The sequence below is a fragment of the Crocodylus porosus genome, unplaced genomic scaffold, assembly GCF_001723895.1.
Source record: "Crocodylus porosus isolate Cpor-Errol unplaced genomic scaffold, CroPor_comp1, whole genome shotgun sequence".
Taxonomy (NCBI): domain Eukaryota; kingdom Metazoa; phylum Chordata; order Crocodylia; family Crocodylidae; genus Crocodylus; species Crocodylus porosus.
Window position 1 is genome coordinate 187,236 of NW_017728952.1, and position 16,699 is coordinate 203,934.

A 16,699-nucleotide genomic window follows, 5' to 3' on the forward strand; every position below is an offset into this window, starting at 1 on the left:
TTGGATGCTTATCTTGCTGGGATCCTATAACCCCAGCTGACTTCCTGCCCTTTGGGCAGGGGGCTGGACTCGATGATCTCCCGAGGTCCCTTAAGCCCTGATGTCTATGAAATCTATGAAATTACTTGCCACTGTCAGAAAGGATACTAAGCCAGAGGCTCTGAAACTGTGATCCATGGACTACCACTGGTCCATGAGCTCCATTCAGGTGGTCTGCAGAAAGGTTGCGGAACAGTCAAGAATATCTGTACTTGTAAGACTATTGGTATTAAAATATGAGTTAAGTGCTTTGAGTTGTAGAATAAAAAAAAGTTTATTGCCGAGACCCTCAGCAATTTGCAAGGGACCCACGAAAAAAAGTTTGAGAATCACTGTATTAAGTTATACAGACCTTTGTTCTGATCCAGTATGTTGGTGCTTGAGACCTGCAAGGCAGACCATCTAATTGTGTACGTGTCATGTAAATGGCAGTTGAGGAGACAAAGCAATAGTTTAAATTGTAATGTATTTACAGTAAAAGCTCTGTTATCTGACATCCATGAGGAATGGAGGGTGCCAGTTAATCAAATATGTTGTTTACCTGGGAGTTACACTTATCTCCAGCCTGGCTGGTGCACTAGGGCTTTTACTCCCTAGCATCAGTGTGCCAGGGGACAGAGAGGGGGGTCCTGCGCAGGCTGCTTTGCCCTGGGCCATAGTCCACGAGAAAGAAGTGAGACTTGGCTTGCGGCAGGGAAACCAGAAGTGCCACAGTGGGACTTCCAGTTTTGCTTTTGCCACTTCAATTGGCAAGTGATAAGTAAGATGGCAGATGTCGGTTAATGGAGTATTCCAGATGGTAAAGTGCCAGATAACACAGCTTTTACTATATTACGAGTGATGTTTACTGTACAAGAATAGGTTATGGGGTGGAGTAGTGACCATCTTTGTAGTCTGTCTTCTGTCTAGTTTACCTGCATGGAGTCTGTAAGTGTGCCATACCTGCCAGAAGTGGGAGGAGTGGGAAGAGGTGAAGTTATAAACATGCTATCAAAGATGAGCTTGAGGGCAAAGACTTGGTAAAGAAAAGTGTGGAGCTGAGGCAGAGAGGATGGATTTGAAAAATCTCTTCTGGTTTCTTCCAAAAAAAAAAAAAAAAGTCAGTGTGAAAATAGGCTCCCAGTGTTGGTGATAACCATTTTCAAAAACTTGAAAAAATTAAGTCATCCAAGAATTACATGAGATTCCTGTTTGTAGTACCTCAGAACTTGACCTCAGTTTTCTCAGACTTCTTGCTGTGAAATGTTAACATATGCAAACTGAAATTTTTTTGTTTTAGGACTTTCTGGGTACATCCACATGTGCCATTAAGGCGACATTAGAAACTCTGGCACAGTGCTGGAGAAAACTGCTCCCAGGTGCAGTTTCTGCATGTGCACCTGGGACTGCAGCAGTCTGAGTCAAGGCAGTGCAGCCCCGAGCTGGCTGGCCCGGGGGGTCAGCCTCAGGTTCTGTGGGGTGGTGTCAGTTGGTGAAGGAGCTGACTGGCACACAAGGGTGCTAAAGTACGGGGCTAGGCAGCAGGCAGTCTCCCACACTTTTGCGGTATTCTTGTTGCCCCAGCCTGCCCCTATCACTGTCTACATGTGCAGTTTGATGGAGTTAGTTAATTTACTGCATCCTAATACACATGTAGACAGTGACACTTTACTGTGGAATTAATTAGTCAACTCCACAGTAAACAGCATGTGTAGATGCAGCCTCTGTGTCTTTGTCGAAATGTGTTACATAATTTCTTTGTTCAGTTTGTACTGTGGATTTTTTTCCTTCAAGGTATCACACTCATAGCTGTCGATGAAGCTCATTGCATTTCAGAGTGGGGTCATGACTTCAGAAATTCCTTTAGGACTTTGGGTTTGTTAAAGAAGACTCTCCCTTTGGTAAGGTTTTATAAAGTATCCTATTTTAAATAGGGGAGGAAGGTGTTTTTAGTTACCTTTTAAAAGTTGAATTTTTGTTCATCGTAACTTTAGGATTTCCTCTTCTGACATTGTTTTTTTCATTTATACTGAGAAATTTGAAATCCATACCATGTCTACCCTGAAATATATTGATGTCTCTTTAGAGTGGGTGCTTTTTAAAACTGTTACAGCACAGAAAAAACGCTTTCAAATACGTGCCCTTCTTCAGGCTTAGGAGAATTCAAAGATTGTAAAAGTTCTCCTAGGTAGAGAAGAAATGAAGTTTCTTTTTTGCTTGGGATAACCTTTACAGTCTTTGAATTCTCCTCCTCCTGAAGAAGGGTGTTTGGACCCAAAAGCTTGCAAAGAAGTTTTTTTCTATTATTTAGTTGATCTAATAAGAGATATCGCTTCCAACTTGAGAGTTTTGTTTGTCTGTATTTCTTAGAACAGCACAGGTACAACATGTACCTCTTCAAATATGCACACTTAGGTGTTGGAAGTGTATGTGCTAGTCTCAGTATCTAAAGGAAGATCTGCTAGAATTAAACTGAGGTAATTTTTTGCCTCTCATCATGGAAGCAAAGAACAAACTCTCCTTAACTAGCAGAGTCTTCATGAGGGAGGCAAGCCCCTGGAGACCTCTCAGTCTAGACAGCTGATGGACGAGACTCCAGAAGACTAAGGAGCTCCAGGTCTGAGATTTCCCGACCCTCTGGGATAACTTGGAAGCTCAAAAAGGCCTAGAAACAGACATAATTCCACTGTCTGGCATTAGCACTCAAAGATTAGAGTGGGGAAAACACAGGGAGCATTTTTGCTTGGGTTCAGCGAGGCCTTCAGAAAGTGGCAGAGCTTCCATTGCCAAAGACACAGAGCCAGATCTCACTTAGCAACACAAAGATCATGATAGTGTAGTTAAGTAGTCTCCACACCTCTGAGTCGTCTGTAAGGTGAGACACCCCTAGTTATAATTAATAGTCCCCAAAGGGCTAAGACGGATTTAATATCGGGATCTCCTGACCCTTTTGGTGAGATATCCTATGAATCTGCTAGTGGTATCAGCATCTTCTTTGGACTTTCCAATTTCTCCACATCTTTTTCTTAAAGAGTGGTTCCCAAAGCTGGGCTCAGTACTCCAGCTGAGTACACAACTCTGCTGTAGATCCTGGAATAATTACTTCCTCTAACTGGTGTTGGACACAAAGGGCTCTGGCAGACATAACATTCATCCTGCTTTACATTCAAATGTAGCGGAACAGAAAGAGACCCTTAGTATTGCAGATTCATAGAAGTAGGGTCGGAAGGGACCTTGTAGATCCCTTCCAATCCTACTTCTGTGAATCTATGAATCCCACAAGACTGCTCTACCTCCCCTTTTTCCAAGCAGGAGGGAGTAACAGAGAGCAGCTGGCTCCCTGATAGCTTTAGAATTCCCTTCCCCTTAAGCCTTGGCTCTGGCAGGCATTGACATCTTCAAGAATCACTGCAAGACCTTTCTGTTTGAGCAGGCATTTAGCGAGCAAGGCTAATTTTAAGGTATTGTTCAGGGATTTTTTTTGTTTTATATCCCTCATTAGTATTTTACCTGCTTTTTAAAATTTTTCTCTTACCGTAAGCCACCCTGAGCCTTTGGGAAAGGTGGCTTATAAATCTAATCCATAAACATATTATTTTGTAAGCAGATAAAACAGTATGATATCGGCATATCCTAAAATAGACATGCATGTTCTGTGGACAGTACTTAATTCTCCACGTAACTAATAAAAAAGTGAAAATTCTTATATTTACATTTTGTGGGGTTTTTTCATTTTCTCTAAGTTTTCTTGAAGATAGTATAATGAAATATAAAGTGTGTATTTCTATTATTTACATATGTATTTCACTGTTTTTACAGCATAAGTACATGCATAGTTTAGGGTTTTTTGTGTTTAAATTTTAGATCTACTAGTTGGTCATTCACCATTTTGTAAATTTTGCATTTGATTGTCCCTCTCTCAGCGTAATGCTTTTTCATTTGTCTCTCTTGAGTTTCACCCTGTCTACTTCAGACCGTTTTTCCAGTTTATCAAGGTCATTTTGCATCCCAATCCTGTCTACCCCTACTATGCAGAAAGTTACATGCCGAAGGGTGGGAATTTCAAAACTATCCAAATGACCACAGAACCTAACTGAATTCTAATAATTGAGATACTCTTAAAACACCCATCCTTAGCTAAATAGGATTTAGGGCACATATAACTTTTGGCACATATCTGTGGAGACTTTGTTCTCAGGTACCTAATTTTAGGCCCTTGTATTTGAAAATGAGCGTAATCATGTTGAAGATGGAAATAAAAGTAATAATTCAATTACATTAAAATGTATATATTTGAAATATAATTTTGTGCTCTTCTGTCTCTTCCTCCTCACTAGGCAGGTAACTGTTTGTTTGGTGACTTTTTTGAGTGATCTCTTGGGACAAGACGACAGGTCTGAGTTGCTAAGTATTGTGTGTATTTTTCAAAGCATCAGGTTTTTCCAGGAATGATAAACAGATCATCTAATATCTAATCCCATCCTGGTTGATACTCGACATTGGTGAGGTCACAGCTAGAGTACTGCATCCAGTTCTGGGTGCCACACTTTAAGAACCATATGGAGAAACGTGAGAGAGTCCAGAGAAGAGCCACTCCACTCGTATGATTAAAGGCCTGAAGAGCAAGCCCTACGAGGAAAGGCTGACATATATACGAGACTGTTCAGCCTAGAAAAGAGAAGACTTTGCAGGGATTGGGTTACAGCTTACAGATGTATTGGGGGAGAGCATCAGGGGCTAGGTGAACAACTATTCACCAAAGCGCCCCAGGGGAAAACCAGGACCAAGTCATAAACTCCTAGAACAAGGTTTCAGACTGGATATAAGGAAAAACTTCATGGTTCATGTGCCCAGACCCCGGAATAGACTCCCAGTGGGGGTGATACAGGCACCATCCCAGGAGATCTTCAAAAGGAGACTAGGCACACACCTTGCTAGGGTTATTTGACCCCAGCAGTCTTTCCTGCCCAGAGCAGAGGGGCTGTACCTGATGATCTCACAAGGTCCCTTCCAGCCCTAAACTTCTGTGAATCTGTGATTTAGAATAATCTTACAAAGCAGGAATTAATGGCCTCTCTTATTCCTGATTTGTCTTGTTTATCTCTACTTTTCATTTCAGGTTCCTATTGTTGCTTTAACTGCAACAGCAAGTCCTTCAGTTAGAGCAGACATAGTAGACTGTCTGTGCCTAAGGAATCCTCAGGTCACATGTACTAGTTTTGACCGACCTAATCTGTACTTGGAAGTTGGACGGAAGACTGGCAGTATCCTTCAGGATTTAAAACAATTCCTCATTAAAAAGGAAAGGTGAGAATTTACTAACTGATTTGTACTGTGCGCTGCTGCTGTTCTATCTCTGATGCTATCCAAGTCCAGGATATAACCAAGAATGATAAGGACCTTTATGGTAGGGCATTTTTACACATGCTAGTGCTGCAGTGCCCAACACTTTGAAAAGTGTGCAGTACTGTGTCGCTTGCAGTCGTGTAAGCGGTGAAATGTTTAGTGCTGAGAAAATAGCAGTGATGCGTTTTTGAATTAAAACACATAGAAGATGTTTTAGTTGAAAAGCGCACTGCTGCCATTTTCTGTGTGCTGATGCACATTTCGCCACTTATACAACTGCATGCGGTGCAGTGCAGTTCACATCAGCGTGTGTGCAGCAGACTCAGTTATGCAGTGTGCTCCAAAGTGGCAGATATCCAGTAGATTACGGGACAAAAAGGTATGTGTATACATACCCGTAGTTAGGAGACTGGGTTTTCTTCCCATCTCAGTTACTGACTTTGTGTGTGACCTTGGATAGGCCACTTAACTTCTTTTCCTCTATATCTCCTCTTAGCCTTTGATTTGTCTTATTAATAATGTTAGGGCAGGGATGAATGAACTCTTGCTGTGTTCATACAGTATCCAGGAGTAGGGACCTTGGTCTTGGCTGGGATCTCTAGGTTTTCTATGATACAAATAATAATTAACTGAATAGCAAATTACTTTCTGACCTATAGTATATGAAAAATAAGTTTAAGTTTATCAACTGAAATGTAAATTTAAAGTTATAGGGAGGCTTTTGTAATAGAAGTGACATTAAAGCTCTTTTCTGCTAGAAGACCAATGGTATGACAGCACAGCAGAGAAAATAGCACTGGCTAGACACAGAACTGCCACAGTGCTTAACTTTTAGAAGAACTTAAATCCCCCTCTTATGTAACTTAGTAGAGGCCAAGGGGTGAGGACAACCATCATTTCTGTGGAGAGGGCAAGGTGGAATTCACCTGGGAGGTCTTATCAGCACAGTGACATTTAACATGCGTCTCTGTACCAGTTTGAATGAATCCAGACCCCCTACTTGCAAGCATGGCTGTTAAAAACTTGGATAAAATTTTCAGAAAGACTCTCTTTCCCATTGACTTCTTTGAAACTCAGAACTATAACCTGCGTAATCCCCTGCACAGACCAAGGCTTTCATTTTTCATAGAAAAAAATTAATAAGCAAAACTCCTGAATATCTACGTTGCAGAAAATTTTGCATGCATCTTTTAATAGAACAAATAATTCTTACACAGCTACACCACTATGTTAAAGGATGTAGAAAGACTTATCTATCTTCAATAGAATCATAGCTGGCAGAACTGATATACAGAATGAACTGACAGATCAGGTGGAATGGTCTGTCTCAAGACATCAGACCCCAACATCAACTACTATGAAGAACTCTCAGCCTGTTTTTCCCATGGAGAAGAACAGAGATATGTACACAACTTGCGTAGAAAATACCTTAATAGAGAGCATTTTCCACCTGACCAATTCTTACAGTTGGTTCTGTTAAGCTTGCAAAGCTCAAGAAACCCTAAACAAATACTAGGGCCATACGGTGCATTTTAATGAGTATGTACATGCAGTGATGCACATTTCCCGTGGGATAAATGGCAGCAGCTCATAATTGTGCCACTACTATTTGTCCCCAGGCCTGCCCCTGCATGTGTGCTCTAGCATGTGACAAAGTGATCTGGGTGGGATAGGGGAGGCTAGGGCCAGTATCTGTTCTGGCCCAGCAGCCTTATCTGGGGTCCCGGGTGCCTTCTGGGGCAGCAGCAGCACCGAACAAGCCACTTGGAGCCTGGCTGGCAGCCAGAGAACGGCTATGGCCAGGAAGGCTCTGTTTCTGGTGATGTGCATGGCTGCCATGTGCTCTGCGCTGTATTTTAGCGATGGGTTGGGTTTTTTACGTCAGGATCTCCCAGTGTCAAAAAAACTGCTGTGTTGCGAATTAGCAGTGTGGCAAACAGGTTGCTTGTGCACCACATGTGGTTTACAGCACCTCAGATTGCTTTGAGGCACTGCAAACTGCACATGCATGCTCATCGGGACACACCCATAAGATGTATAGCAAGTCTATGTCTTTCAGAGCTGGTAACAATGAGCAAAAGAACAGCTATACCATGCATTGACCACTACTAATGGAAGTTATATATGTCTCTTTTAGAGAAGGGAACCTACCTAACTTTTTAAAGAACAATGGCTCACCCAATCTTCCTAAAAGCCAACACTGCTGAAAACTTCTCTGATTACCATCCAATTTTTAGCTTCCTATACCTGCAAAACTGGCCAATATCCAGTAGCCAAGACAAAAACCTTGGTAGTGTCAATAGAGTCTAGTCATACCAGTTCCTTCACTTCTTTGCTGTTGAGCTTCTGCAACTTAGGATATTATAGATGAGAGTAATGGTAATCCATATACATGACATACTAGGAGTAGGTGGCATAGCACTGTGGTGCCTCCAGTTGAACTCTGCCGCAGAGTGCTGAGTGAAGGTAGGAAACTGCTCCTCTCCACCAGAAGCCCTCTTATATATCACAGGAATGCATATTAATCTCTTTCTATCTGTGGGAGATCACATAGAGCAACAGTGAGGTACTATGAACTCATCTGTCAACACTACAGTTTAGTGACGTTGACAACTCCCGTGATTCTCTAATGCAAATGTTGCCACTGCTGTGATATCAGTGCCTGCAGGAGATCAGCTCCCAACTAAAGGGTAGCTGGCTCAAAGTCAACCCTGACAAGGCTAAGGGATGTTGGCTGGAAAAAGGGAAAACTTTGCAGTCCTAATCAGGGTACTGGTTTTCTTCATCCTAAGGGTGGGACTGAAGGAGGAAGGTTTTGGGTTTCTGTGGCTTTTACTATTATTTCTGCATTGTGACTGCTGTCCTATTAGGATCCCATTCATAAAGCTGTTTTTTTAACAGTATCTAGCTCTCTGTGGTTCTATTTCTGTTTGTTTATACTACTCTTATTTTAACTGTTTTCTGTTTGGAGAGTGGGTATGTGGCTCGGAAGGGGAAAAGTAAGAGGAGGGAAGTTCTGGTGCTGGAGACAGGGCCGGGATAAAAATGTTTTACTTGGGAGCATTGGAGTAATGTGTGTACATGTGTAGGTAGGAGCAGGAGGATGTTGCACTAAGAAAAGGAATCGGATGAGAGAGGCGAGTGACACCCTGCCTACCTGTCTGAATAGTTTCCACAAGATTATGGTGCCCTTTTTAATACAGCATGGCATCATCCTCAGTTGCATGACATTTGTGTCAGAGTAGCACTATGTAACATGCACTTAGTGCATTAGCTAGTATGTCACCCACAGAAATTGTACTCTGGTGGGAGTATAGAAAAATTATTAATGTTTCAGTGTTTTTGGGGGAGACAAGTAGTATGGAAATAGAAGAGATTTTGAACTGTTGTTGACATGATTCTTAGCAAGGCTAAGAATCCAAAAGCAGATGCCAAGCTGGTATTAACTGTCCTAATACCAGTAAAGTCTACAGAATAGTGACAGTTAACGCCATCTTCCCAAGAGTTGACAACTTCAAAATAAATCAGAAAATAATGTTGAGTTTTGAAGCTGCTTATGTCCAGAATAATAACAGATTAATGCAAAATCTTCATCTTTTCACCTTTTTGTCTGTTTAGTTAGAAGTCAAAAGTGTATTTCATAAACGATTGCCATTTATAATATATATCATTTTATTGTTGTTTTTCTTAGTTCTATCTATGAGTTTGAAGGACCTACTATCGTCTATTGCCCTTCAAGAAAGATTACCAATCAAGTAGCTGCTGAGCTGATGAAAGTAAACGTGGTCTGTGGCATGTACCATGCTGGCATGGGAATCAAAGAAAGAAGATATGTCCATCATAGGTTTATGAGAGATGAAATCCAGGTATAAGGAAAACTAAGCTTGTTTGTTCCTATACAGTGGTAGTGTAAGACTGATGTTTTAGCCATGATGGTCCAGAAATTATGCAAAAGACAAGGATTTCCTGGTTTGATAGCTATTACTGGACCAAAATATGAACCTGAGAAATCCTTGCCTCTTATTATGGCATTCTGTAGGAAATGAATTGGGTGTTGCTTTGACATGTACAGATCAGGTCAAATCAGTCCCGAGGGTGCTTCGACCGTTGGGGCACCTTTAAATGCTGTAACGATCCTTCTTGATTAGTTGAGTTGCTTTGCATCATTGGTGATTCTTCAGGCAAAGTGACATGTTTTTTTAACCTCATGTTAGCTGCACTTAAATTTTAAATATATATAGTATTATCATCTTAAAATTCTTCCAACATGTATATTGGTTGCACCAACTATAAACAGGTAGGAACTGCTTTGCTCATTGCTGAAGCACAGCTACTCTTTAGCATAGTGTTCAGCTTTTTTGACCCTTTTGTCTAATAGCTGATTCAATCAGTTGTAGATAAAAGCTCCAAAAAGCCCTGCTGAAGCACCTGAACTACACAGACACTGCAGAACTGTGTCAAACTAATGTGCTGCTGCTTCCAGTAAAGCGCATCTTTGTGGTTTTTTTCTATGTCTGTCAGTATGCATAATGATATTTTATCTGCAGGTGTATTACAATTATTATTTTATCATTATTGTTAACATTAAATGCCATGCATATCTTATCCAGTAAGATCTTGTAGCAATAGGAAATAATTATGAATGGGATCTAAGGCTGTAGACTATTAATCATTAATTGTATTTTTTTTTTTTTTTTTAGTGAATGTCACTTCTTTTGTTTTCTCTGATGAGATCAAATGATCTAGGAGACTGCCAAAAAATCTGCAATAAGTAATCAATTGCAAGTTTGCTTTCACTGCTCTTTCCTAGTAACTGTTCTATTTCATTTGCAGAAAGTAGTAATTATATCTTGTAATTTAATAAAAATTGGTATTCTTCAGGTAGTTGTTCACACATGTATTCTCGCATGTGGATACTACTTACCTCCTGAACCTCTGATTTGAGACTTCATGACCTCAGGAATACCCTACTGTATGCTCTAGCCCCTCACCTCCATCTGCTTTCTGATCTGAAAGAATAAAGAGCAAAATATGCATCCTTGCTCTTTAGTTTCTCTTTAGTTACTGACAGGTACTTCAACTGGCTGAGTTGGAGCATTGTCTTTGTCAGTTATCTTTTGCAGCCTGCACTTGTTTAACCGAGGATTACCTTGATTTCAGTTTATTAGTTTGTTTTTTTCTTTTCCCTCTTTCAAAATCAGCTCTTTAATTTTGTATTCTGTTTCCTTTTCAGTCCTTTTGTGCTTTCGTGGTTATTTCCTCCCCTAACTTATTTTCTTTTATGGCTACATCATGTGATGCCACCATTTCATAGCATACTGCAGTATTTCCCAACCTTCTTCAGCCCAAGGCATGCTTACATTAATAACATTTTTTGGTGGCACACCTGTTAAGGCATTCCCCATCCTCATACCCATTGTAGCTCATTGCCATGGCAAAATTCTGCGGCACACCTGTTCATTTCTGATGGCACAGTGGTTGGGAAACATTGGCACAGTGTAGTGTTTTTTCAACTGCAGGATGTCCCTCCCAGGGAAGGGCATGAAAAGCTCTTGAAGAGTGGGGTGTTGAAACTGGTAGGGAGAATTGGAGGGAAGTAGCAGTAGTAGCATGGGAAATTGGCCAGTATACAGTGGCTGAATTAAGGGGGAAGTGAGAGTGGTTGAATGAGTGGTAGTGGGGTGTAAATCCCAAAAGTTTTGTAAGCACTGGTATAGCACTTTGAGGACATTCACCTTTTCTCTGCAGTTTTTGCTCCAACTGTTGTTGAAAATATCTACCTTGGTGGTTGTTGTTGCCCAGCAGAGTGAGGTGGAGGCCGTCTCTTCCCAGCAGGCCACTGCCTCTCTCACCAAAGAGTGGACTGTTATTGTGGAAGCCAAAGCCTTCACGATGACACCAGCGCCGCAGTCTTTTGTTGACTACCTCAACTTGTCTCTCCCTCCTCAGCCCGTGACCCACAACTGGGAGGAGCGAGGAAAAGACCACCTGCACCCCAAAACCGCTAAACCCTGCTCCCAGAGCCCTGTAGTCTCTCATGACCCAGATGGGGTTGCTCCGAGCCGTGTCATTCATGCCCACATGGATAAGGAGCATAGGGTAGCGGTCAGAGGGCCTGATAATCTTTGGGATCCTCTCTGCTATTTCCCTGATGTGGGCCCCTGGGAAGTAGCAGACCCCCCGGGGTAGGGGGTCGGGGCGGCAGATTGCCCCCTCAGGAGGGAGTCTCCCACGACGACCACTCTGTGTTTCATTTTAGGGAGAGTAGGGGCAGGTGATCCTCCCATGCCTGCAGGAGCTGGCATCTCCGCAGGCTCTGCTGAGGCTGCAAGAGGTTCATATCTGTTGTAAAGCCCCAGAGGGGAGAGGACCTTGGTGTGGCGGGCCTTGGGGCCCTTGACCACCTTGCTCCAACCCCCTGGCTGGACAGTATAGGAGATCCCCGAGTCCTCTCTTGTCCTGGGAAGTGACCTTGGTCTACCCTCCCTACCTATATTGACACGTCCCTTTCCAAGAGGTGGAAAAGATCTTCAGAACCAGTGCCATTGTTATCTTCAGTATGTTCTACCTATCTAGGCCTATCTATAATTCCTCATGAACTTTTACTTTAGCTGAACTATTGTCAGCATCTCGGTCACCAGGCCATTTTGTACCAGGCCTACTGCTCTCTTACCTCCCTCAGTATTACCGTGTTTCTCATGCCCAGAATTGCTGGTACCACACTTTTAATACAGAATGTTCCAGCTCCTTCTCTGGAATGAAGTTCCTCTGTTCTAATAACTCAAGGCTCCCTTATCACAGTCTTTCTAGAAACCACCATATCTGGCACTGTCATGCTAGTACTCCTCTGAGACCTTCTAGAATTGGTCACAAAACATTTACTCCATAATGTGTATGTCAACCCTGCACATGTCCATAGAGCCTTCTCACAGCACATGGATTGCTCTAGGTCATGTTCTTCCATTTCCTATAGGGATACATCTTTGAGTTCTGCTTTCTAATCTCTGGACTGTTTTCTTGGGTGGAAACTCCCACATGTGGTATATTTCTTCATCTTTGAAAACTGTCCCTTGAGCTGATGGACCAGGAGGCTTTTCAGGTTTCCTCAAGAGCATGGCAAAAGACCTCTCTCTACCTATTGCCAGAGGAAATTGTAGAGACATGAGTACATTCATCTTGTACCAACTTCAACGAGGCCTTTTTCCAGCCTCCCCAAATATTTGGAGCTCTCCTGTTTTTGCCCTGCCAGTTGACACACACATTGACAAGAAGCAAAGAGCGTCTCTGAAAGGTGTACAGTTTGTTTGCTTGAACTCAAGTCCTTCATTCCTCTCTCTTTTCAGTCCATGGTGTCCTGCACTTCTTTCACCTTTGCTGAAGTACAATACAAACCAGTTTATAGTCTGCCTAATCTCTGGAGAGAAGTTCAGTTGTACTGCTATCTTTGTTTTACAGTGTGTTGTTGCTACTGTGGCTTTTGGAATGGGTATCAATAAAGCAGATATCCGGAGAGTTATTCATTATGGAGCCCCTAAGGAAATGGAATCATACTATCAAGAAATTGGAAGAGCTGGCCGTGACGGACTTCCTGCTTCTTGCTCTGTATTGTGGACTCCAGCTGATATGACTCTTAACAGGTAAATTATTGGTTAACAGCATAGAGTCAATGTAATTTTTTTTCACTCTTTATCCAGAATTTAATTTTATTGCCAAAATAAACAGGAGGCAGGAGTTTTTATTATGAACATTGTAATTTGAAATGTTTATGGATAAATAAACGGTATAACTGAAGTGACATGCATTAAATATTTCTTTAAGGTCCCTGGCAGATGTTAATACTTTATAATCATGCAATTGAGATCAAAGGAATTTTATTCCCAATTCCAAAAATCTTTGGGGGATTTTTGACATCAAAGATAAAATTCCTGTGATCCCCATTGCATGACTGCCAGTGCAGGGAGCCTGGCATTGGGACCTGGTCCCTGATGACAGGTTGCCTTGCCACTGGCAACTTGAAAAGTGACCTGTGCATCCCAGCGTGGGGTAACCAGTTCTCCCAGTGTCCTGCACATGTGATTTGTTACAGCTGAGCTCCCTATTCTCAGATGTATGCCTGCTTTTTTAAGGTCCTGGAGTGCTATGAGTCTGAGATTGGTGAGTCTAGACTCACAGACCTTTAAAAAGTAGGCATGTAGCTGGGCCATGCATTTGAGATGCAATAAAATGTCAAACTAGCCACAAAGATGTTCCACATAGCTTTTATTGTGCTTGATTTTTAATGTGTGGATTATAGGCATTTAGGAATGGTGCGTGCAGCCCAGTTACATGTGCACCCTTTGAACATACTGGTCTGCAGGTAACCAGCATGTTCACAGGGCAGCAGTCCAGCTAGGCTGCACTAAGCCTTTTAAAAATCTTGGACACAGAGGGCCCAAGGTCAGGGAGGCTTTTTTTTTTTTTTTTTTAAGTTCTAGGTGTGGCGTGATTCTGAGATTGGAGGGAGGCTTCGTGATCTTGGGCTCACAGTGCCCCAGGACCTGAAAGTCAGGATTCTGCTGCACTCCTGCTTTTTAAAGCTCCTGGGATGCTGGGTATCCAACATAAAGGAGAGGCTCCCTGATATTGGGCTTTCCAGGCCCAAGATTTAAAAAGCTCAGTGCAGCCCAGTGATACTTTGAAACATACTGCATGGGTGGCTCCTGGTTGCCTACATGCCACATGTTCAGAATCAGCCACAAACGTGCAATATTTTGAAGCTGTGTTGGTATTTTATCATAACTTAAATCTCTTGCATGTGATGTGTGTTGCCATTTATTGTGCAGTTAATCGCATGGTAACTGTAATGTCTGCCAGACTGATTCAAGCTTGGACATATATCTAGCGAGTGTGAATTCTGCTTGCAAGTGCACCTGTGAGTGTGCCTGTAATAAACTTCATCTTTGCAACAGATACCAGCAGCCAAAATGTTGGCTCTGAGTACAGTCCTTACAGTAGGGAAGGAGTGATTTCTGGGATCTTCCTGACATACCAGCCATTAAAATCACTCAGACATGTGGAGCACAGGTGTCACATGGCTCCAGAGTTGTTAGAATCAACTCAGTTTTTCTGCTTTGAGGATCAAGGTAGTGTCTGTGGAGGCCTTCTGTCCTCAGAAAACTAGCGTTCTGTTCGTTTTTGAAGTAGAACCAATGTAGGAATGCAAAAGCTCCCTAATGCGGCCATTTGGATTCGTGGGTTTATTCACGCATGCACTCTGATCTGCCTGCTTCTTGCTTCATTTGTTTTACATTGCCAATGACTGCTGTGGATGGTGTAAAAGTAGGCAGCAGGTAGTTATATCACATCACTGAGTCGCTACTGATGGATGCGTGTCAGAGTTTGACCTTTAAACAGAATTTAATGGAAAAGAAAAAGCTTCCCTTTATATTCCTTTAAATTATTTCTCCACCCCAGTGCCTTGCTTTATGGATCCGCAGATATTTATTGGTCTGGAGTATTGGAAGGGTGTTAGAAGTACAACTGCAGTTGAGAACTGTGATCGTCAGATACAGAAAAGATAGAATGTGGTAGGTGTGCTACTCCTATAGAGTTAGAAGTGAAAGGGAAACCTGTAGGCAGTTTTTTTAAAAGTGCATTTTTCAGCTGTTCAGGGTTTCTAGTGGACTTGCATCTGACTTGAGTAAATATGTAGCCTTTGGAGGTGAGGGGTGAACAGTGATCAGGATTTGTTGGTCTTTCTTTTTAACTGACAGATATCTTCTAACTGAGATACGTAAAGAAGGATTTCGACTGTATAAGTTAAAGATGATGGCAAAAATAGAAAAGTATCTTAACTCAAACAGCTGCAGAAGAAAGTGAGTATTACAGTATTTCACTGCACATTTTATGTACAGTCACAGTAGGGAATTATTAGGGGGCATTGCAATTCAGTAACAGAAAATAGTTTTATAATTTGTGTCTGCAAAAATTCATTTTTTATTTAAAAAGCAATATTTATATCTTTGGCACAATTAAATACATGCATTAGGTATTTCTTATTTACTTTCCAAAAAACAAACTTTCTTGCCTCTGGATGAATCAAGGTCAAATAATTGGCTCCCTGGAGAATCAATTAATGATGATGATTTCAACTCATCGTTTTCTGGAGTGAATTTAACATGTAAATTCTTGTTCTTTTTATTTAATTCGCAATGTTCTCTTGGGTAGAATCATCTTGTCCCATTTTGAAGACAAACAACTCCGAAAGGTCTCCTCTGGCATCATGGGAACAGAAAAATGCTGTGATAATTGCAGATCCAGGTAAATATTCCTCCCCAGTGGGTGCGGGGCTGAGATTTATCTATTCTCCTATAACATATGAGACGAAATAAAATAACTGCATAAAGTATTTCTACTAAAAATATTGTGTTTTTTTTAGGCACTGAAGTTTGCAAGTATTTACACTGATACAGAAAGCTTTTTGAAATGTTTCCTTTTTGTGTGTAATGGTATCTGCTATTGTAGGTTACACCCAGTAATGGAGTGTAAGAGATTTGCCAAGCCGAAACCAGGTTGTTTTACAGCCTGTTAGGATATTTTTAATTGCAGAAATCGTCTTTTATTATATCATGTCTTATATAAAATATTTTAGAGGTTGTGAAATTAAATGTTATTAAACACATTTTTGAACCTTTTGGTATCCCTGTTGAAGAATTAATCTCTGTAGAAAAAATTTGAAAGCTGAATATGTAAACACTTTTAAAATTTGCCTGAGTATTAAGGAATCTCTTCTGTGATTACTGCTGTAATGTATGTCACCTTCATGTTGTTGTATGTCCATTTACTGAGAGGAGATGCTACCACTGGGTATTAGAATAATGCACAGATAAAAAACAGACAAGGTTCTTGGTGTAAATCTGATATCTTTGATCAGGCCAACTCAAATAGTTGGAAAAATGCAGATAAAAAACAGAATTTTTTAAAACTTTATTTTAATAGACTATTCATCTGTATTTATTAGCAGTGTAAGATTTTTGGTTTGAGGTGGATAGTTGTACAGTGCTGTTTTAAGAAGAAAATCAGGACATTTCCTACACATTCACAAATTATTATGAATGGTACCCAGCTGCACCAAAGCCAGGAGAAAGCAGAACTTTATTTTAGAGATGATTTTTCAACTTACGTTTAAATCCCCTTTGGAAGATGCATGGGCCTGAAGGTTTCTATGCCAGTAAAAAGGTCCTAGGATTAGATTTGGATGCAAATCCAAGGCTGTGTGTGAGTCTTCCACAGAAGACCTACTTTTAAATTCCTTTTTCTTAATTTATAGTAGGGCTTTCCTTTTTCCTATTTCCCC

At 41.2% G+C, this 16,699-nt stretch overlaps 1 protein-coding gene across 5 annotated transcripts in view; it reads left to right on the top strand.

Annotated features, from left to right (window-relative positions):
* The window catches only part of WRN (Werner syndrome RecQ like helicase), a 162,362-nt gene that overhangs the window by 94,606 nt on the left and 51,057 nt on the right, over positions 1-16,699 (top strand). For all 5 annotated transcript variants that reach the window (XM_019556383.1, XM_019556386.1, XM_019556384.1 and 2 more), the window contains 6 exons: positions 1,813-1,919; positions 5,138-5,325; positions 9,056-9,230; positions 12,820-13,001; positions 15,117-15,218; positions 15,571-15,663. In XM_019556383.1, coding sequence (XP_019411928.1) covers positions 1,813-1,919; positions 5,138-5,325; positions 9,056-9,230; positions 12,820-13,001; positions 15,117-15,218; positions 15,571-15,663 — 847 coding nt within the window. The remainder of the gene's footprint in view (positions 1-1,812; positions 1,920-5,137; positions 5,326-9,055; positions 9,231-12,819; positions 13,002-15,116; positions 15,219-15,570; positions 15,664-16,699) is intronic.